Below are 21,167 nucleotides of genomic sequence, written 5' to 3'. Positions count from 1 at the left end.
TACAAATCTCGTCATGTGATGTTGTTTGGAGCGGGCAGAAAAAAAAGTCACGCTACCAAATAAATGTTTGTTTCCCAAGGCTGCAACAACATAATATTTAGTTTGTTCCTATGACTCACAAAGCATTTTGGCGGGTAAAACAATATTCAGTATAGACCAAGAGAATGATTTAATTAGCGTTTAATGTTTCGTCTCAGTTTCCTTCCCTGTGTGTTGGGATTAACACTCTGTGGCTCTTCTTTCTTTTCCACATTAAAAACAGTTTCTTGTCCAGATTCAGTTTTTGCTTCAAATAAAGCGTCTGGACAGAGAGAGTGCGGCGATGGAACTTTAAGCAGCTTTGCAGGAGAGCTTTGGTGAGCGGACGGGCAGCTGTACTGGTTCAAACACAGGGAGCAGAGCGGGTTGGTTGGAAGGCAAACCTGCTGTCCAAAACCCACAAGTAGCCAGTTAATCTCACTCCAAAGATCCCTGTAACCATCATCAAGATGTGGAAAGGAAACACACCGTTATTTAGGTTCAGTTACAACCTTTTAAGACAGAAAACTTTTCATAAATTTACCGGGGTAACCACTCTTGCAGGCCTTTGCGTGTCGCCTCAGGGTTCTTGGTGGGCTTCCTGAGCCAGCCCAGCCTGTTTGAGATCCGATGGACGTGTGTGTCTACACCTGTGAGATAAAATTCAATTTTTTTTTTATGCTGCAACTTCAAATGACCTTGACTGGACAATTACCAGTAAAAATCGGCAAATGACCAAGCAGATTTTAATGGTAAAATCCCATTATTTTAAATCAGAGTCCAGTCCAGATAATTGTGCGTATAAAAGATACAATGTTGACTGAAGTCTTCCCAATGACTATGAATACACAAAAAAATGTGAGACAATTTTTTTAATTTTAATGTATTTTTTCCTTGTTGTTGGCATTTGTGGTTCAAATTATTCAAAGTTTACTGAGCTTCACTTGAAAGCAAATCGCACTTGGTCATTGGGGTTGTTTTCCCCAGTTAAAATGGTGTTGGCGCCCTCTATGGGTTAGTTTAAAACTGCTTTGGGGGACATATTCACATGTTTTAAAGGTTTCCCAGGTTTCATGACAGTCGTCTAAATAAGGCTGTGTGCCTGCCAAGTCGGATGACACTTTTAACACATATGACAACTTTGGTACTTAAGTATAAAAGAAGGCAATAGCACAATTCACGCATTGGGGATGCATACTTTGACAAATTTGTATACATAAAAATGCCACTGTCTGTTTTTTCAAGGCAGTTGCTCTTGATTTTAATTTGATAGGTTTGAAAAGTGATTCCGCTTGGACTGTGTGCCCACCTATACCGGAGACTTGGTCCCAGGCGATATCCATAGCCAGGTGAGCCATCTTGGGTCCCACCCCTGGCAGACGAACAAGCCCCTCCAAGCTGTCTGGGATGTCCCCACCATAATCCTTCATGAGCATGGCTGCTGTCATCTTCAGAAATTTGACTTTGTTCTGCAGGGAAGCAGTGAAAAGGCAGATTCATCATTTGTACACTGATGACAATCACTTTTTCATGTGGATTTTTGTGGCGTTACCCTCCAGAAGCCAACTGGGTAGATGAGTTTTCCAAGGGTTTCATCATCAGTAGACTGGATTTTTTCAGCAGTACAACCATGAGCTCTAAGTTTCTGCATAGCAGCTGCTGTCACCTGGTCTTTGGTCTGACTGGACAGCATCAGGGACACCAACACCTGGAAGCGTCTCACCTGCAGAAAAAACAGGCGTGTATTCAGAAAAAGTAACCCAGATCAATTTTTTTAAAATTAGTATATAAAGGTAGCGTATATAAACACCAACATTAGCCGGAGCCTCTGCGTCATAGCACTTCTTTGCTCCCATGCTATCGACGGGGGCATCACGGCTGCTCCTCATCTCACGAATGTGTCCCAACTGTGTCTTCCAAGCAGGAGGTTCCCAATGTTCCGTCTTCACCTGTGACCCACCTTCATCGTACTCCACCTTTAATTTTCTACGCCTGCGGCTTTGCGATGATAACAACGGAGCATCTGATTCTAGTTTTGGTTGAGTGGTGGCCAGCTGGAGGAGGTTCTGAGTACCATCTTAACAGAGAGAATGACAAATTTCAATTTAAAGAAAACAAAGAAACATTCGAGGTGGAAAGCATGATTTTGCCACTTGGTCCAAACACAAGTGTCTTATTTATTATTTGTAAAGGAGTGTTGATGAATGGATTAATTTCGACAGTTCTACTTCATTTCTAGACATCTTTACTAGTGTTTACATTTTCAAATGATCACTTCCATATACATTCCTAGGAAATCCCAATTGCACACCAGTGTTGAGCTACTTTTAGAACAGAGGCTACTAATGGGGTTCTTGGGGGCTACCTGGTTAAAACACTTGTAGAAAGGCGATCTGATCTGAATTTATTCTGCACAATGACAACATTCTAAAGAGAATTGCCAATCGAATAACTTTGATTGAACGTCACCTAGTGTTGATAAGGAAGCTGTTTGTTGGGAGACTCTCGTCTCTTCCTCTTCTGTTTTAACAGCCACCGAGGAACGGGCATTAGCGGTGCAGCTGGCAAGCTTCTCAGATCTTCGAGTGACAACTGGCATGCTTTGAGGGAAATAAGGAGAAGTCATTCTGAAACACCTCACTAGTGGCATTGCACATGCTCCCGCTGCAGCAGACATGAGGAAAGCAAAAACATCTCGGAACAAATGTCAGTGTAGTGTTTGGAGGGGAAGGAAAAAGTGCGAACTCTTTGATAATATCCATAACATCCGGTTTGAAGAAGTCAAGATAAGATGAATTGGTTGATATTTATTTAACAGTGACGCCTATATTGTTTTGGACATGCATAATAGTTTGGTCAGATGAAAACAAAGTGTTAGTGTACAGTGGTGTTGGATCAGAACTCTGCAGTTACTATGGACTACATTTCCCAAAACAAAGTGCGGCAAGCATGTTTTGCCGGAAGTCTCCATGTCACCATTTCAGTCTGTCATCCGATCGGGGAGTGTGGAGCACTGTGCACGCTTCTTTAAGAGTTGAAGATCAGGGGGATGTTTGAGAATATTTGTCATTTTTTCCACATGTCCTGAGTGTTGTTAGTCACCTAAATGTTGAACAGATGCTGTGATGTACCGAAGTCAAATCCCTTGTTTGGCACGCTTAAACATGGCGAATTAAAACTCTTGAATCTTCTCGTGGGGTGGATTTGATCGCAATTCAATGCACAGACGTCAACTGCAGAGAGACAAAGCTGTGACTGAATGACACATTAAAAGGACTCAACTCTAGTAAGGTGAGACAAGCAGGCGAGAGGGGAAGACAAGGTATGCTAACCTTCTGCAGTCAGTGGCAAAGCTAACGGGTCACTCAGCAGCGCCATGATGCAATTGTTTTAATTGAGCCAAGTTTCTTGTTTTAAGTCCTAATGATGTCCATGTCCTCTGACCGGAGACCATCTCCCAACGAGGTCATTGCTCAACGGAATCAGAGAAGCTCCGTTCCCTCTCTGTCAAGTCCTCATCGCAAACATTCTTGATATGCATTCCCCAGTCTGAACATATTTTCTGAATGCAATGCTTAATATTTGGTTTTACCTGTCACTTGTGTTTAGCTCAGTTGCAAGGCACAATGTATTTGAGTTGGCCGGAATATGCAATTTTATTCTACTGTTTTTTTTAAATCTGACTTTGATATGGTTTGCACATAAATCTGTAATGCATCTTCATCATCTTTGATTTTATTGTGGTAATAAATTGTAGTCTTGCAACTGAAATTGAATGGCCATGTGCAGTTGTCTTTAATTGCACTGGTCAGCAACATTTTTCCTTTTTTTTTTTTTTTTTTTTAAATCTGTGATGCATGTAAACTTTTATAAACGATTTTTTGTGCTGATTTTAAATCCTGTTTTATACTAAATGTATTTCTCTCTCTTTGCACAGCTTTCCATTGTAGCCTGCACACCCTGGGTTGCGTTTTGTTCAACATGTCTGTCGTTGAGCAAGGAAAACAAAGATGTGGAGTAACAATTGGTTCTTCATTGGCAAGATCTTGGGTTGTTTAATGGCGGTCGGTGCATGAGACACTGCAGCACATGAAACAACAACCCCCATTCTCCTATTCAAAAGGTTTTAAACTGTCTGAAAAAGGCGGGAAAGCAAAAGGATGTCCATATAAGGTGAACCTCTGCTCTGCTGTCACATGACCATTTGGTATCGTCACCTGACCATTTGGTATCGTCACCTGACCATTTAGTATCGTCACCTGCATCACTGCCCTGTGTGTGTGTGCGCTTGCAAAGCTCTGTCTGCTGTAGCCGTGTTCCGATTGAGCAGTTATGTGTATATAAAATAATAAGAGAATTTCAACATATATGAACATGAAAAAGTATACGAGTGTGTCTACCCTAACAAAATATGTGCACGTTGCTGTTTCTCCCACTTGCAATTGAAGTTTAATGGCCATGTGCAGCTGTCTTTAATTACACTGGTTAACAACTTTTTTACTTTTTTTTTTTTTCTTTAAATCTGTGATGCATGTAAACTTTTATAAAAGATTTTTGTGCTGATTTTAAATCTTGTTTTATACTAAATGTATTTTTCTCTCTTTGCAGAGTTTTCCATTGTAGCCTGGACACCCTGCGCCGCTAAAGGATGAATAAGCAACCAAGCAAAGAAAGCTTAAAAGACAAGGTGAAGGGGATATTCGGGCTCGGACCCCCACGTCCTCCCAGCAAACAGAGTGACCACAAACCGTCTGAGTTTATTATTACAACTGATATCATCAAGGTATGCTATCAAGATTGTCCCTTTATGCCAAAACTCATCATTTATACGGGTTATACGAGTTTTTTTTTTTTCTCTCCAAGATTTTTATAGCCACATGTCAGGTCGTTATGGATAACACTTAGGGATGAACAAAGTTTTGAATTTTTTTGTCTGGGTCTTATTTTTTTTTCATCACAGCAGGGGTGTGTGAAGCTTTTTATGTCTGCTGTTTTTTTTTTGTTTTTTTTTTTTACTTCCCTCTCCCCTCCTTTGTTTTCAGGAGCTCCACCCTGAATGTGGCCTAAGTAACCGTATTCGCACAATGAATCACATTTGCGATCTTGCCAAAACTAAAAGATTTGAAGAGGTGAGTGCTCGCATAATGTGCGAGATGCCTGACGTGAATTTGTTCAAACCTACCGTACATTGCATTTTGCAGCATGCGGTAGAGGCAGTGTGGAAATCTGTGGAGGACATGCTGACACCGGAACAGCCTCCCGAGGCCAGACATGCTGTTCTTCAGCTGCTCAGAGCCATTATACAGGGACAGGTGGATGCAAACAACGTCGACAAATACCTTGAAAATGTTCTTTCCAAAGACGTCTTTATGTTTCCTTTCGCAAGGGTGAACAACTCGGGGCCCTGAGAGCTTACTTTTTCAAGGTGATCCGAGACTACCAACCATGCAATGAAGATCTTTCGGATAGACTGGAAGTCTTCAAGGCCTTAACTGAGAATGGCAAAGACATCACATACCTTGAGGAGGACATAGGTGAATGAGCTGAAGATAAAAACGCTTCACTTGGGGTCTTCATCATGGTCATCAATGCCCTGCAACTTTAGTTTTAGTGCAACTTTCATTGAAATACTTTCTCTTTTGTCCTTTTAGCTCGCTTTGTTCTGTTGTGGATGGACATAGGTCTCACCTCTGACTTTCTTCATGTTCTTGTCAATCTGGTGAAATTCAACAGCTGTTACCTGGACCAAAACGTCTCCATCGTGGTCCAGTGAGTCACACAGCAAATGCTGCCGACCCGCCATATTCTCTGTGATTAAGAGTTTTGCTTTTCCGCAGGAAAATTTGTCTTCTCTGCAACAGAACAACCTCCTCGACAGATATTGAGGTTGGTCATTTTGACGTTTCAGAAGAAACCTTGTTGGACTAGAGCATTTAATGAATGTGATCATTGTTTTTCTTTTCTTTTTCAGGTGGCACTCCAAGTCCTTGATGCAGTGGTGTGTTACAACTGTCTCCCCTCTGACTCTCTTTGTGTCTTCATCGTGACACTGTGCCACACAGTCAACGTCAAAGAGTTCTGTGAATCCTGCTGGAAAGTAGGTTGAAATTCTTTTGGAGGTTCTTAATTTAAGGACAAACAATTGATAGCTTCCTATTCTTGTGTTTTTTTTTTTTTGTCATTTCATGCTGCCACCATTTCTCCAGTTGATGAGGAAAGTGCTGGGCACCCACCTTGGCCACAGTGCTATTTACAGAATGTGCCGGATAATGGAAGAGAGGTATTGTTATTACCCTGTCCTCTTTCACATGAAGGCATAAAATTGAGAACTTTTAACCACATTGCAATGTATTTATGATCCTCCTGCTCAGACTTAATTAAATGTAGACGCTGCAATACCTCTGAAAACTAGTCATTGAGAATAGCTGAATGTAGGGCTGTCACTATAGAATATTTTTAGACCCGATTATTCTAACGATTAATTGGCTGAACAAATTTTCCTCGTTGAGTGTTGTCTATGTAGTATTGGTTAAATCTTGAATGTGTTTTTGTAGCTTGGTATGTTTCTCTCATTTGATTTTTTTTTTGTCCATCAGGGTGTACATGGAAGATGCACCGTTGTTGAGAGGAGCTGTCTTCTTTGTGGGAATGGCACTGTGGGGAGCGCACAGGCTGCCTGCACTTAAAAACACCCCCACGCTGGTTCTGCCTTCTTTTTACAAGGTAAAATATATGCTCCTCTCGCTGCTTTAGTCATCGCATCAGAACTCTGCATCTACTTCTGGTTCTACACATCACAAACTGTTTTCAACATCTTTATCTTATGTCATAAGTCTATTATTTGAACCTGGTTCTGTACCCCAGTCATTGTACTAAAATTACAAATCTGGTAACTATAGCCGCATGTATTTGTATGGTAACCATCCCAACCCCGCAAGTTCATGCAAAATAGGATGACTGCATTCGTTCTCCTTACCCAAGGCCATGTCGTGTGCCAACGAGGTGGTTTCCTACGAAATTGTCCTATCTATCACTCGACTGATCAAAAAATATGGCAAGGAGCTGCAAGTTGTTACCTGGGACATTCTACTGGGCATCATTGAGCGGCTCTTGCAGCAGATTCAGGTACATGTGCATACACAAAGAAGAAATCTTGGACCTTTTTACCCAAATGTTGGCCATGATCCTCATAGGCCATCGGCAGTCCTGAACTGAAGGCCATTGTTTATGAGCTTTTGACAACAGTCGAAGAGCTTTATGAGCAGAACGGTTACCATGGTTCCACAGAGAAGTTCTTCACGCTGGTAGAGAAGTGTGCCGACAAAAGACCGGTTAGTCTTGTGCCTTCTCATATCCTAATGGCATCTTTTTTTTTTTTTTTTTTGGTCTATACTACAGCATCTTTATCTTTCTTGCTTTGTGTGAAAGGATGCGTCGGTGCTGACCCTCATCTCGTACAGGGCCCAGTCAATTCAGCCCGCCAAGGACGGCTGGATTCAGTGCCTTCACCGGCTAATGGAGAAATTCTTCAGGTGGGGCCAACACACTGATATCATCGTTTGGTACAATATTGAATCTGGTATTTCATAAACGTTCCGGTTCACTGTCTCCCCCAAAGAAATGAGAGCCGCAGTGTTATCAGGATCAAAGTGCTTCACATCCTGTCTTTTGTTTTAAGCACCAACCGTCAACTCTATGAGGTATGTGCACTATTTTATTTTATTTGGATATCGTGTGTGATTGAATGCATTGTTAGTTTTTCATTAATTTTCAACATGTGACCCAAATGATAGTAGAAATTTCTCATTTTCTCTTTTAGGATGAGTTGATAGAAATGGTAGTGATCCCTCAGCTGAGTGGAATCGCCGAAGACCGAGACCTGGCCGTACGAAAACAAGCTACTCAACTTCTGGTCGACCTGGCTGAGGGTTGTAACACTCACCACTTCACTAGCCTCTTGGACATTATCGAGCGGGTACGAGTCCAGTAAATAACGCAACTTGGTCCGTAACCCGTGTCAACTTGTATACCTGCGATTGCTGTGTTCTAGGTTGCCAGCCGTTCTCTGGTGTCTTCCGGACCGGCGGATGTTTCAGACAGGGAGAACACAGCAGAGTCTCCAAATGAGGATGTCAAGACTGCGATATTGGGACTACTTGAGATTCTTCAGGTAAATTAGTACTAGTAGATTATTACATTTTAAATGACTGAATGAAGATTATGGAAAGCACTGGTTAAAATGAAATTATTATTATATTATTTATATTGCTTGTGTTGTTTTGTTATTAATCTACAGCAAGCACACCTTTTTTTTTTTTTTTTTTAAACTCTAGAGCAAACTTTACAGCCTACCAGCCAGCCACGCCACTCGTGTTTATGAAATGCTTATCAGCCATCTGCAGCTGCACTACAAGAACAAGTACTGTTCTGTGATTGCTTCCAGTATCAGACTACAGGTAAGTGCAACAACATTTACATTTCACAGCCATCGTTTCTGGTCACTTCTCTTTATTCTCTTTACACCTTTAGGTCTTTGACTTCTTCTTGAGGATGCGAGCAGATGCTCTACATCGCGTTGGTGTTCCCAATAAAGATGGTGCCATGAGGTTCAGCCCTTATTGCTACTGTGACATAGGGTCAGTGCACGCATGAACACACACACACACACACACACACACACACACACACACACACACACACACACTGACAGATTTCACATTCTTGTCTTTCAATGATTCAGGGAGCCAGACAAAAGAGCAAATGAGAAGAAGCCCCCAGGCCCGACGTCTCCCCCTGCCAGTGGCGCACCTCCTCCTGTAGCTCCTTCTTCTGCCACCGCGCCAATACGCTTTGCCTACCTGCCCTACTCACCTGCTTTCAGTGTTCTCCTGCAGTGCCTCAAGATGGTACACGTGATTTTTATCCACCCATCCATTTTCTTCGCCGATCCGAGGTCAGTTTGTTGTTTTAATTGCGCAGGAGACCGATTGGAAGGTGATAAAATTGGTCTTGGAGAAGTTGCCGTGGACGCTGCAGTACAAAGTTCTGCTGCTGACATCACCTTGCAGCTTAGACCAGCTTTGTTCTACTCTCTGCTGCATGGTAGTGTATTCCCAGTCAAATCCTGCTTGCACACCAACAAAGCCACTTCTCTGTGACACAACTCGGGAATGCTTCTTCTGTGCGTAGGTAACAGATCGGCTGATTTCAGAACGGTTGAAGAAGACACCAGAAGGATTTTCAAGAACGGATGTTCAGCTGGCAGTGGTTCCCGTCTTAACAGCGATCACCTCCTACCACGCCTACCTGGAGCAATCACGACAAGTACAAACCGCAGTTTTAAGAAAGTGACTTTGACCACTTCGGCTGAACACCTTTGCTGTTTTGGACTATTAGTCGTCCACTATTTTGTCGACACAGAATAACTACTGTTTCCACAGAGTTAAACAGTTCCAGACTTAAGAAGAAACACTTCAGTACACTCATATGTGAGCTCAGCTGCAATGATGTTTCCATTTCTTTTCCAGAGGGAGTTGGTCCAGTGTCTGGGGACAGGCCTGATTTACCGCTGTGCCAAACAGTGTGTGGTGGCTCTTACAATGTGCACGGTGGAGATGCCTGACATCATGATCAAGCTGCTACCTGCTCTTATTGTCAAGCTCACCCACATCTCTGCAACAGTTGCCATGGCATCTCCAATGCTTGAGTTCTTTTCAAGTGAGTGACAGACACAGCCTTATAAGGTCAAGGTTGGAAATGAAGGTGCCCAAATAAAGGTGTGTTGTTTTGTCCCATAGCTCTGGTGCGCCTACCTCACCTTTATGCCAACTTTGTAGCTGAGCAATATGTTAGCGTCTTTGCCATCTCGCTACCCTACACTAACCCGTCCAAGTAAGTGCTCACAAATATACAAACACTCACATTCTCAGCTGCAAAAAAAAACCAAAAAAAAAAAACCCCACACTGACATTTTTTTTTTTTACCATTTCTTTCAGGTACAACCAGTACATCGTGTCTCTTGCCCACCATGTGATTGCTATCTGGTTTATTCGCTGCAGACTTGCCTTCCGTAAAGATTTTGTTCAGTACATCACAATGGTGCGTTCGCATGGCTCCTTAAAAAAAGAAAATATGTTTTTTTTTTATCAAAGATGAAAGTAAACCTTTACAAATATTCTTTTTGTGCTAATTTGGAATCTGCCCTTGTTTATTCTCTAGCACATCAGGTTGTCTGAATAATAATAATGATAAAATGTATTATAGTAATATTAACCAATGACGTGTCAGGTTCAGTTTTTTATTTTGGAGACTTCATAGCTATAAATCACAACATATGTTTTGTCTGTAACATGTCTGAAAATTGGCAGAAATTGAGATCCTTGTTTTCCCAAGTAAAAGCAGATATTTGCAAAAGTCTTACTTTGAAAAAAGAAAAATATATTCTATTTTCTATTTTAAACTTAACAAGATCTCCAATTGCTCAATACATTATAAACAAATATTTGGCAATTAATCTGATAATAGATTTATTGTTAATTAATAGTTGCGCATATTTTTTTTTCAATTGCTTTGTTTGGTTTTTTTTCTCCCAGGGTTTGCGTTCCAATGCGCTGCTGCCCTTCGATGATGGCCACGAGCAGAGTTCTTTTCGTGCCCGAAGCACAAGTCTCAATGAACGACCCAAAAGGTATAGAACGCCTACAAACACATTGCTTGTGGGGACGTAGAGTATTTCGTGAGCAAGGAGCACCCCTCACTGTTGTGCAAAAAAAGGTTGGGGGTGACAGGTGGCATTTGCAATGAATACCCTCAGGTTGCCATGGTGATCGTTAATCTCTTTTAAATGGATTTGCATTGCACATTTAAATTTGTATACAGTTGATGGACAAGATAACATTGATATATTTATGTTGTGTGAAAAACTGGAGCTGTAGAATGCTTGTCATTTTTTTAGCTAAACGCTTGTAGCGTGATACGAACCATTATCCAGGTGTCTTTGTTGCCTTGTCCATCGTCTGTAGTTTGTTAAAGTACATACGTACTTTGTTATCGTGTTGTAAGATGAAGAATTCCCCCACCCCTACTTTCTCATTAGGTCATGTCATGTCATGACTTTGCATGTACGCAATGAGAAATACCGAAAGATAAGACAGAAAGGTGTACAAACATTTTGCGTGAGGCAAAAGTAGAAGGGATGAAACTCTGTTTCATTTCAGTTTCATACCACTGCGTATATGATAGATATTTCATTTACCATTATTCATTTTCACAAGTGCTAAAATTGTTCAAAACGTGAAAATTGTTCAAAATGACACTGGTATCGTACAGCTTTGAAAGCAATTCTACTTATTTGCGTAAATGAAACATGAAGGTGTCATTCCACAACAATCATCAGGTGGCTCCTTCATTTTGGGGTGTTCACACTGTCAGCCTCCGTTTTCTTGTGCTTAAGCTTCCTTGTTCGTCTTTCTCCTGACCAGATCTTTGTCTTTGTTGCGCAAAATAATCTTTATTTTGTTTCTTTCCTGGATTGCTTCAGTTTTAATTCTGTTTTTGATATCCAAATGAGCGTTTTGCCTTCTGCTGCAATTTGTTTTTCCTTTTAATTGATGGTCATCTCCTTTGTCAGTTCAGTTCTCCGCTTTTCCGTAAGCTGATTCATAATGTTCAACTGCTGTTAATTTTCACCCTGTTTTGTTTTGTCTTTCAATTTTTCATTTGGCACCTCCCCTGCCTCCTGCGATCGGGTGCTGTGTTGCGGTTGTGGTTTTGGGGGGTGGTCGTGTCATCCTGGATTCCTTCCCCATATCCCCTGCCCCCCCCCCCCCCCTTCCCCTGTGACCTCCGCCCTTTGACATTGTGGCCTTGTCGTCTGTAACCCTCCCCCCCTTCCCCTGTGTGTGCTGCTTGGCCACATGCTCATGTTGCTCTGCCGTTGGGGGATGATTCCTATGGCCTCCTGATATACCATCACACACCACACGCCCCTCCACACCATCACCCCAAACCACCACCAACTTGACGTTGACTCACCCCCTTACTACCCACCGCCACTGTAACCTCCACCCATGCCCATTCCGGTCGACCCTTCGCCGTGGTATTCATCACCGCCCAGTCTTCGGGCGGCAAAAGTGGCGAAGGCGGCAGCGGTGGTAGCCAATAACAGCAGCTCTCCAGTTAAAGAGCTGAGGGACCTGTCAGCCATGGACGCTTTCCGATCCCGCAGCATCAGTGTCTCCGATCATGCGGTCCGCAGGTTAGAGAGACCTCTGGGTAACCAAACTACAAAAATAACCACCACCACCAATCGTTTGATTGTCTCCTTCATGGGATGGTTGATGGGGTGTTTGATCATTGATGAGTGGGCATTTATTGCCATTGACACCTTGAGTGGGTGCTGCATGCTGCAATTTGTCAAACCTTTGTCTGTTGTGTGCTGTGATCATACACCTTTTCGTGATACCTTTTTTTTTTTGCATGCTGCAGTGTTTACAGAAAACACTGGAAAGCATCTTGATTCATGGAGATGTTTTTCTGGTTTGATTTTATGCCAGCACTCATTCTTTCAAATTTCATGTCAAACGTTTGTTTTGACTTGTTCCTTTGCTTGGTGTGATCCTGACTGGGTTTGATTGGCTTATTAACAAATAAATGGCTGGAGGGAGTGGAGAGAATGTCATCTTGAACTCTCTGGACTGGCAAGTGCATCCTGCAATGCTCCTCTTTCCTGATGGGTCACTTGATCAGTGATGGGGACAGCAGAAACAAAAGAGTTGTTTGTTTGCTCGATGTTGGTTGTCATTTTGCATCGCTCACCTCACAATGACGCACTATGCTGCTATGACCATGGCAATCTACTTGAGCAGGATTTTGGGATTAGCTGGGCTGAATGTGATAAAAATGCAAATCTCAATCCAAAGTCACACTTGCACACTTTCGGCCTTTCTATTCTTCATGCCTTCTATGCTGAGCTTTTGGTTGTTGACCAGCTTCTGTGCAGAGGTGTCTAATCCAGGTCCAGAAAGTAAGAAGCCTGCTGATGTTGGATCTGGGTTTGACACCTCTCCTTCTTTGTGACTCATGTTGTACATTGCAGTTGTCCGATGTTCTCAAAGTTCAAAATGTCTTTCTCAACAGTTGCCAGTGATGTCTTTCTCATCCAACTGCCGTAATTTCAAAATATAATACGTAAAACAATTTTGATTTGATCGACAAACTGCAATGTCAATTTTTTTTTTTTTTATATCTACTTCCTCAGAGGAATGGCTGCAAATGTGTTGTTTTAACACCTCAGCAATAAGTTGATATACGTATGATGGCACTCATTTCACACTCATTTGAAATTTTGAGTAGCTTTAACAATTATTATAAGCAGAGATAAAGGTACGTGTATATTGTTTTAACACTTAATTGAGTTCGTTCTGATTTCAGACACTTTTGCATGAGTTGATTTCAGAATGACCTTTTTAATCCTACAAATTGAACCATATGTAACATTTAACAAAACAATCTGACTTTGAAATGCATGTGTTTGACTCTTCTTGACCAAACTCCTCCACCTGAGCAATATTGAATAGAACGCCTCTGATCCAGTTCAGTGAAATAAAAGGATGGAATAGCCCATGTGGTGTTGTAGCCTGCAAGAAACTCACGTTCCAACATGGGTCTGTTTGTTTTGTCCTTTTTGTTGGTGATTGTTCATGCATGCTTGTCCCGTATACTCAATGCACGTAATACTTGCATATCTCTGTTTCCATAGCCGATATGTTTAACTTCAATTCTGATGTCATGTGTTTTTCCACTGATTACATTTCTGCTTTGCTCCCGTTTCTTTGCGTTCCTGTAGGATGCAAACATCCAACACCACCTGCAGTTTGGGCTCTGCTGATGAAAATGCAGTAACTCAGGCAGATGAGGGGCTGAAAACAGTCCACTTGGAACTCACTGAGACATGTCTGGACATGATGGCACGATATGTCTTTTCAAATTTCTCAGCACTGCCCAAAAGGTGAGTGACGACTCTTATTTTGTTTTGTATTCCGTGATTTGCATATTTGACTTTCTTCTCAGATCTCCAATCGCAGAGTTCCTCTTAGACGGGGGTCGCAGTATGACTTGGTTAGTGGGCAATAAGCTGGTGACCATCACCACCAGTGGAGGGGTTCCCACTCAAGCTCTGCTGGGCCTGGACATGGCTGATCGACTGGGAGGAGGAGGAGAAATGACTAGGTCTGACACTTCATCCAAATGGTTTACTTTTATGATTTCACAGTGGTTTTTTTTTTGTTTTGTTTTTTTCATGACCCAACAGATCGGATCCATCTCTACACACTCGAATAACTAAAGAGGCACCAGCCAAACTGGAGTCCCAATCAAGTCAACAGCAAAGCAGAGCCACACGCATACGGGTCCGCTCCATGTCAGGTAATATTTACCTTTTCCTCACAATGTTTGGAATAGCGTGAATTGTGTTTTGTTTGTGCCTGGATAGCTTCTCACTTTGGAGTCTCCTGTTTGTATCTCAATGAACTGCTGGTTGTGGGAGATTTCATGTATAGTACAAATGTTAGTTTTTTTCTGGATGCATAGATATGAATAGAAACAGCCACATTTTGCCTGTCCCTGTTTATATACCAGGTGGTCACGCCCTTCGTGCTGGTCCTGCCCAAAGTCTCAGCCCCCTTGTGTCCCCCTCTGAAGGGGAGTTAGCTGCTCAGCTGTCCCCCTCTTCTGCTTCTGCACTGGATGGCCTCAGTGCTTCCTCCTCCACCTCTGCCACCGCGTCGGCCCCGCCGCCACTCAAGGACAACCGCGGCCTGGCTGAGTTTGTCCCCATGCTCACGCAGGGCTGGGCCGAGATCTTAATTCGAAGACCATCCGGTATGTAGGAGAGTCAATTTAAGGCTGAATTGTTTCTGTAAAACCCGTACAGCAAACTCATTGAAATTCTCTAAATTATGCAAACTCCAAATCTTCTCCCAAAGTATATTTTTCTTACCCACAGAGTGACTCGCCAATTAACTTGAACCTCACAACAAACACTGACTACACTTACAAAGCGGAATCCAATTTTATTATGACATAATGATACGTTGAATAACCAATGACGTCGTCTGCATTTTTCCATCTTCCTTGCTAACCAGGTAACACAAGCTGGTTAATGTCTTTGGAGAACCCACCCAGTCCCTTTTCCTCTGAGCTGGGCAACATGCCCCTCCAGGAGCTCTCCACTGTCCTGATGGCGATGGAAGGTGTGAAGGAACCTCCTCCCCAGACAGCCAGTGCTCCAGCGAGCACAGCTACTCCTGCGCCAGCTGAGGCTTTCGGCCAAACGCACAGCAATGCTGGAGGAAAGCCTCACCTGATCCAGCGCTCCAACACAGGTGAGTTTGTGTACATTGAGAGAACACGAGATCAGTAAAAATGTAATCATTATGGCGATTGATGCATTCACGTCATACTTGCATCAGCACATTCAAAAAAAAAATCTCATATTTATTTTGAAAGTGACGCAAACAATATTCTTGTGGCAACTGGAATGCTCTGTTTGTCTTATGGCCCAGTTGAGAAATATTGTGCAGTGTGCAGCATTCTCAACACAAACAACACCAGTCTAGTCGGGATCCATTCAATGCCTGGAAAAATCTAAATGACCTGGATGAATGAGAATATCCACAAGCATACATTATTTTCCTTTTCAATTGGCAGTTTGCTCCTTTTCAAAGCAAAATCCAATCTGAGTCATCTTCAAGATTTTGATATTTTCCTTTTCAATTGACAGTTTGCTCATTTTTAAACCAACATCAAATGTGAGTCATCATCAAGATTTTTGATAATTTTGTGTTTACTTTATGCTGAAAAATAGGTCACACTGAAATACAGCTTTGCTGCAAAAAATATAACACAAACAAAAAATGCCCTGACTCTCGACCTTGGGCTTTAATCTTTATACTTTATCGGGTATAAATTGCTCTTAGTATTTAATTCTTTAGTTTCATATGACTAAAAGTTATTGTGTGAACCAATTACTACAAGACAAATTTGTAATTTTTCAAAATCTTTAAAAAAAGTGTTGCATCTCAATTGTATCTTAATTTTACTTGAAGATGGCCGGCAGAATATACCTGGGCTGGGCATGTCCTTTTTTTCCATAGGCTTCTTTCTTAGTGACGCATTATTATTTTTTTTTTTTTATGTGTGCGTGTGTGTGTTTCAAATGTGGTCTTCTTTGCCATCACACCCTCTTTTTCACTTTTCCGAAATGTGCCATTCCTTTTAAGATTGTTTCCCTTCGTCTGATGGTTTTGTTTGCCACGTTTGTCTCTCATTGTGCTGGTTTGTGATTGACATTTGTGGCATCCTGCCTGCAGTGAGCGGCTCTCTCTGGGGTCTGGGTCAGGGCTGCGCACCCTTAGGCCCTCCAGCCCCTAACAGGTTGTACAGGAGCATTTCCTGGGCAGGTACCGTCCTCCATGTGTGACACCCCCCCCCCCCCCCCACCCCCACCCACCTACACAAACGCACACACTCACAGCACCCTCCAGAAAACAGCCGGTGTAGTCCATTTCTTTTTCACTTGATCATTACAGTTGTCAGTAATGGCAAAAATACGACTAAATTGAAAGAATTGTCATTTAAAATGAAGCGCTTGTTCACTTTCTTGCAGATGACAATGAGAACTTTAACAATTGCTTGGGACTGATTCCTCAATGTAATGAATTCTTCTGACAAATTAGGTCAGCTCATTGCATCCTGTTTATTTGATCAGGATCTCATTGCATACTTTGCTTCACAGGAAGCCTGCTCTTTTTTTGTACCGTACAGTATTTGACCGTTCAATTTCCTTGGTCAACTCGAGAAAGTGAATCTACATGTCTATTTTTTGGGAACAACGGTACGGTCACAGACAACTCAATGACGCAAACTCCATGTTTGCGCTAGTGGGTCAACTGATGAATTCTGATTTGCCCTCAGTCATCTTATCGCAAGCAGGGAGAGGACGGCGTTTCAATCATCCCACAGATTTTTATCCGTCGTCTTCCTTGATTGTTTTCCTTTCTTGAGTCTGAAATCTCCCCCTGAGGGTGTCAACAGAAAAGCCCAGACCTCAATCGACTCAAATACTCTTTTGTGTCATCATGGGCTAACCAGTGCAGTAGACAATCACTTCCAGAGCTGTAGTCTAAGGGGTCAGACCCAAAAGTGATCAACTTCCTCAAATCTGGGCAGCCCGGTCTGGGCTGCTGTTACACTGTATTTGGGTTGAAATAACCAATACATGCATGCACCTTTTTATAGTGTTGGGCGGTATCTGTGTTGTCCTACAGTGAGCGTGCTCCAATGTCATATCTTGAGATGACAAATCTGATTATTTAAGGGTGCAGCAGAGAGTGTACAAGTACTGCACACCAAAATAGAATGTAACCTTCAAAAAACATAAACAATCCACATTACAGAGGAGACAACAAAATTAAGGTATGCCAAGTCATTGTCACTGATCTCTGTGGAAATTAATTTCAACATGGTAGCTTTATAGGGCATTCATATTCAAAGGTTTGCCCCATTGCACATCAAGCTACAAATGTTTAGTTATGAGTGCGGTCATGGATCAAATTACTGGTAACTTGTAAGTCAAGGCACCACTCTGTTTATTTCAGTGTTTGCTTCCTTTGTTAGCTTTTCATTCGTATTAGTCTTTGATGCTTGTCTGGGAGAAATTAACTCAAATGATTTGCGGAAATTTGATCTCGACTTGCTTTTCAGTTACCAACTCTGCCAACTTTCCCTAACTACATTAGGCTAATCTCACGTGAAGGATACATCTATACCGCCCAAGCCTAGCATTTGAAATTCAATTAAACCCATTTCTATGATGGATAGATGCTGCCTCTCTTTTATTTTCCGATCAACACTTCTAGGTTTAGATTGAGCGCCGCGGCTATTCATTCGCATGTGTGTGTGTGTGTTAGCCTGATGTCTGCAAGATGTAAAATTGCCTACTGACATCAATGATGATGATAATTGTTGACTAACATAGCTTGTTTTGTGAAGGGAGAGCTATTTTATTGCTCTGTCGTGACACGCTTACAAATGTTTGTCATTGTGTCCTGCTATAGACTCAGCAGTTGTGTTGGAAGAAGGCGCGGGGGCGACAACTGCACACACCTCATCTGACTGGCTGGAAAATGAAGAAATCGAGCCCATGCCGTCCGACCCCATCTTCATTTCTGCTGATAAATTTTCAAAAGCGCCGCCTCCTGGAACACTCAGTAGGGTTAGTATAAAAATCATCAAAGTGCAAGGGATGAATCTGGATTTCAATCATTTGGAAATCTTTTATCTCTTCTGCTTTGTTCTGCAGTCCTCCTCCACCTCCAGTCAAGATGAAGAAAAGTCCACTTTGGAAGAAGTAAGTGAGGGGGCCATCCCCATTGATCAGCCAACTCAGGGGCTCTCCACTCCCGGCAGTCAGGAACTCCTCTTCCAGGGCACTAACCAGTCCCAGGGTCCTGGACTCAATAAGTCCAGCTCCTCACCAGAGCTTCAGACCTTATCAGAAGCCTTTTCTAAAGTTGCTCAGGAGTCAGAGACTGTCTTAGGAGACGCGGCACAACCGAGAGGGCCTTCAGAGGCCAAGGCTCAGCCGCCTGTTGAGAGGGAGAGTGCAGGAGGAGATCTCAGTGGACCCACAACACAAACTCAAGTGGTTGAAGGGTCTTCCTCATCAGGGCCACCTCAAAGTGGAGGAGTAAGAATGAAGTTGGAGTTTCCACCAAGTGGAGCACAACCTGGACCCATATCACCCAGCGGGGGTCACAGACCGCGAGGGCACACCATCTCGGTATCAGCGCCATCTTCCAGGAGGGAGAGGAGGACCGAAAGAGATTCATACCATAGTCGACCTGGACCCAGCAACGCTGAGAAGACGTCTGGTCTGTGCCCGAGGTACTCAAGCAGGACGGAGTATTTCTTAAATTGCCCTTTGGTGTGAATGTGATTGTTAATGATTGTCCAAGGGTGTATTCAGACCCTTTTTTTTTTTTTATCTCTCTTGTTTAGCTTTGTATTCCTCCAGCTGTACCATTCGCCTTTCTTTGGGAATGAAGCTAACAAGCCACTGCTGCTTCCCAAAACCCAAGTTAGTGTCCCTCATTGGACGGGCTTCCCACACAACTTGGCTTACTTTGAGAGGATTTAATGCAGCGTTGACATCAATGTGTTCTTTTGGGAAGGTAATTGATCGTGCTGTGAAGGTTCTGGACCAGATGCCTCCTTATGACACTCACAAGATCGGAGTGATCTTTGTTGGAGCGGGTCAGGTGAGGATACGTTTAGGAATGGGGGAGTACTGTACACACTATTAAAAAGTCAATTTTCCACAATTGAAAATCACATACATGTGAATTATAAAGACATCAAGAAAAATCATGTACTCTAATCTGTAATGGACTGGCAGATATTGAAAACTCACTTTCAAATTGCTAAGTGTTGGAATTTGACCATGCAAAGTGATTTGATATCAGAATCTTTGCCGATGTTCTAACTCGACGTCTTCTGAAGGTTAACAACGAGGTAGCCATCCTCTCAAACGAGTATGGCTCAAACCGCTACGCTACCTTCCTGACTGGGCTCGGCAAATTGATCCACTTGAAGGACTGCGACCCCGACCAGATCTTCCTGGGCGGTCTCGATCAGCACGGCGACGACGGCGAGTTCACGTACTGCTGGCATGACGACATCATGCAAGGTGTGTAAGTTGGAGTGTTTTTGTTGCCTTTTGTGGAGAGTATTAATAAAGATGTGTGTGTGTAGCTATCTTCCATATCGCCACGCTGATGCCAAACAGGGAGAGCGACAAGGGCTGCTGTAATAAGAAGCGCCACATCGGCAATGATTTTGTCATGGTTGTTTACAATGATTCTGGCGAGGAGTACAAACTCGGCACCATAAAGGTAGACACGCACGCAAGTTATGTTTCCATTCGTAGCGTTGCATTGTTTTCACAATGTTTCCGCCTCTCTCTTAGGGTCAGTTTAATTTTGTGGAGGTGATCATAAAACCACTGGATTATGAATGTAACCTCGTTTCCCTGCAGTGCCGTAAAGGTGAGCCCAATGCTTTGTTACCTCGCTTGTTTCACCTTCTTGTGGATTTGTCACTTCATTTTTTTTTTTTTTTTGCTGTCTTTCAGACCTGGAGGGCCTCGTTGACACATCTGTGGCAAAAATAGTTTCTGACAGCAACCTTCCGCTATTGGTCAGACAGATGGCTCTGCATGCCAATGTAAGTCTACATTGTGTTAGTCATTTGTCCATCAAGACGCTCCAGCATTTAAAAAAAAATATTTGGTTTCCAGCTTACTAGTACATGGACCTCCTCGAGTGCACTTTTTGTCCTCAGTAGGAAAACAATTTTGCACATTAGTTGAATGACTTTTTTGCTGCAAACAGTTTTTCCAGTAATGATTGTAGAGAAAGACTTGTTTGTGTCATATTTTCTGTAGATGGCCTCCTTAGTGCATCAGTACAGAGCTAACCCTTCGGACGCTTACGCCTCCAAGTGGCTGGCAAGGTTACGGCACATCAAGAGGATCAGGACAAGGGTAAGAAGAAGACACTTGTCTTGTTCTTTCACAGAAGAAACTTAAAGTTCATGTGAGGTCAACGTTTCTGTGTCCCTTCTGCTTTCTCAGGCTCATGAAGACATCCAGTCCCGCTCGATTCCCGGTATCTCGCTCACGCAGGGACACGCTCAGCAGAACAAGTCTTTTCAGCAGAGCAGCGCACCGGCAAACCCGGAGATCTCCGGTCAGCGTAAAAGGCTCGTTTCTACCGTCGACGACTTCACAGATTTTGTGTGACACGCTCAGACTGAGGTGAAGTGAGTTTCATCTCACTGAAACAGCTTGCGAGCTTCATAATCAAGACTTATTTTTGGAGCGTTGAAGTGTTGAATTATGCAGATTCTTTCAAAAATGTGAACTTAGTGACATTCTGCACTGAAGCTGAATGCAGACATTTGAGTGCATTAAAACATCTGAAATATCCTTTTGTGTGATTAACAAGTTCTTTTAAAACACCTTAACAAGCCCAACTGTTGATTTTTCGTCAGGGTTCGTTCAAGGTCGCAAACGGTGGCAAAGACGTTCG

The 21,167-nt window shown here is 42.7% G+C and overlaps 2 protein-coding genes across 7 annotated transcripts; one reads left to right on the top strand and one right to left on the bottom strand.

Moving 5' to 3' along the window:
- Nucleotides 1–168: 168 nt before the first annotated feature.
- On the bottom strand, nt 169–3,321 carry nthl1 (nth-like DNA glycosylase 1). Of its 2 annotated transcripts, XM_085911019.1 has the most exons (7): nt 3,121–3,321; nt 2,488–2,618; nt 1,833–2,095; nt 1,571–1,741; nt 1,328–1,487; nt 563–668; nt 169–471 (listed from the first exon to the last, which is right to left on the bottom strand). In XM_085911019.1, the coding sequence occupies exons 2-7, from the start codon at nt 2,615–2,617 to the stop codon at nt 174–176; spliced, it is 1,128 nt and encodes a 375-aa protein (XP_085767145.1). In that variant the 5' UTR covers nt 2,618; nt 3,121–3,321; the 3' UTR covers nt 169–173. The 2 variants fall into 2 exon arrangements, with proteins under 2 accessions (XP_085767145.1, XP_085767144.1); XM_085911018.1 differs by lacking the exon at nt 3,121–3,321 and having other exon boundaries at nt 2,488–2,735.
- On the top strand, nt 2,819–21,062 carry tsc2 (TSC complex subunit 2). 5 transcript variants are annotated; one of them, XM_085911013.1, is made up of 43 exons: nt 2,819–3,309; nt 3,956–4,191; nt 4,627–4,801; nt 5,061–5,147; nt 5,220–5,330; nt 5,405–5,552; nt 5,670–5,787; nt 5,856–5,904; nt 5,990–6,115; nt 6,225–6,298; nt 6,615–6,741; nt 7,000–7,143; nt 7,212–7,349; nt 7,447–7,550; nt 7,637–7,718; nt 7,838–7,993; nt 8,069–8,188; nt 8,352–8,474; nt 8,548–8,654; nt 8,759–8,924; nt 8,998–9,120; nt 9,208–9,342; nt 9,546–9,735; nt 9,816–9,909; nt 10,014–10,116; nt 10,611–10,705; nt 12,134–12,274; nt 13,865–14,026; nt 14,089–14,247; nt 14,330–14,442; nt 14,656–14,898; nt 15,162–15,401; nt 16,389–16,478; nt 18,135–18,292; nt 18,380–18,963; nt 19,078–19,156; nt 19,251–19,337; nt 19,579–19,765; nt 19,831–19,970; nt 20,045–20,123; nt 20,210–20,301; nt 20,522–20,620; nt 20,711–21,062. In XM_085911013.1, the coding sequence occupies exons 3-43, from the start codon at nt 4,667–4,669 to the stop codon at nt 20,876–20,878; spliced, it is 5,676 nt and encodes a 1,891-aa protein (XP_085767139.1). In that variant the 5' UTR covers nt 2,819–3,309; nt 3,956–4,191; nt 4,627–4,666; the 3' UTR covers nt 20,879–21,062. The 5 variants fall into 5 exon arrangements, with proteins under 5 accessions (XP_085767139.1, XP_085767140.1, XP_085767142.1 ...); XM_085911014.1 differs by having other exon boundaries at nt 2,819–3,340; XM_085911016.1 differs by lacking the exon at nt 12,134–12,274 and having other exon boundaries at nt 2,822–3,309.
- The last annotated feature ends 105 nt before the right edge of the window (nt 21,063–21,167 follow it).

This window comes from Syngnathus leptorhynchus, chromosome 5 (assembly GCF_054491065.1).
Source record: "Syngnathus leptorhynchus isolate UIUO chromosome 5, UIUO_Slep, whole genome shotgun sequence".
NCBI classification, from domain to species: Eukaryota; Metazoa; Chordata; class Actinopteri; order Syngnathiformes; family Syngnathidae; genus Syngnathus; species Syngnathus leptorhynchus.
This window is presented reverse-complemented; position numbering and strand designations above follow the sequence as displayed.

Excerpts from the sequence above, each read along its gene's own strand:
- tsc2 (XM_085911013.1), top strand. The coding sequence starts at position 4,667 with ATGAATAAGCAACCAAGCAAAGAAAGCTTAAAAGACAAGGTGAAGGGG. Across the intron at positions 4,802-5,060 it reads TTACAACTGATATCATCAAG|GAGCTCCACCCTGAATGTGG; the intron begins GTATGCTATCAA and ends CTTTGTTTTCAG. Across the intron at positions 9,121-9,207 it reads GTTCTACTCTCTGCTGCATG|GTAACAGATCGGCTGATTTC; the intron begins GTAGTGTATTCC and ends TTCTGTGCGTAG.
- nthl1 (XM_085911018.1), bottom strand. The coding sequence starts at position 2,695 with ATGTCTGCTGCAGCGGGAGCATGTGCAATGCCACTAGTGAGGTGTTTC. Across the intron at positions 2,096-2,487 it reads AGCTTCCTTATCAACACTAG|ATGGTACTCAGAACCTCCTC; the intron begins GTGACGTTCAAT and ends CTCTCTGTTAAG. Across the intron at positions 669-1,327 it reads GGACCAAGTCTCCGGTATAG|GTGTAGACACACACGTCCAT; the intron begins GTGGGCACACAG and ends TTTATCTCACAG.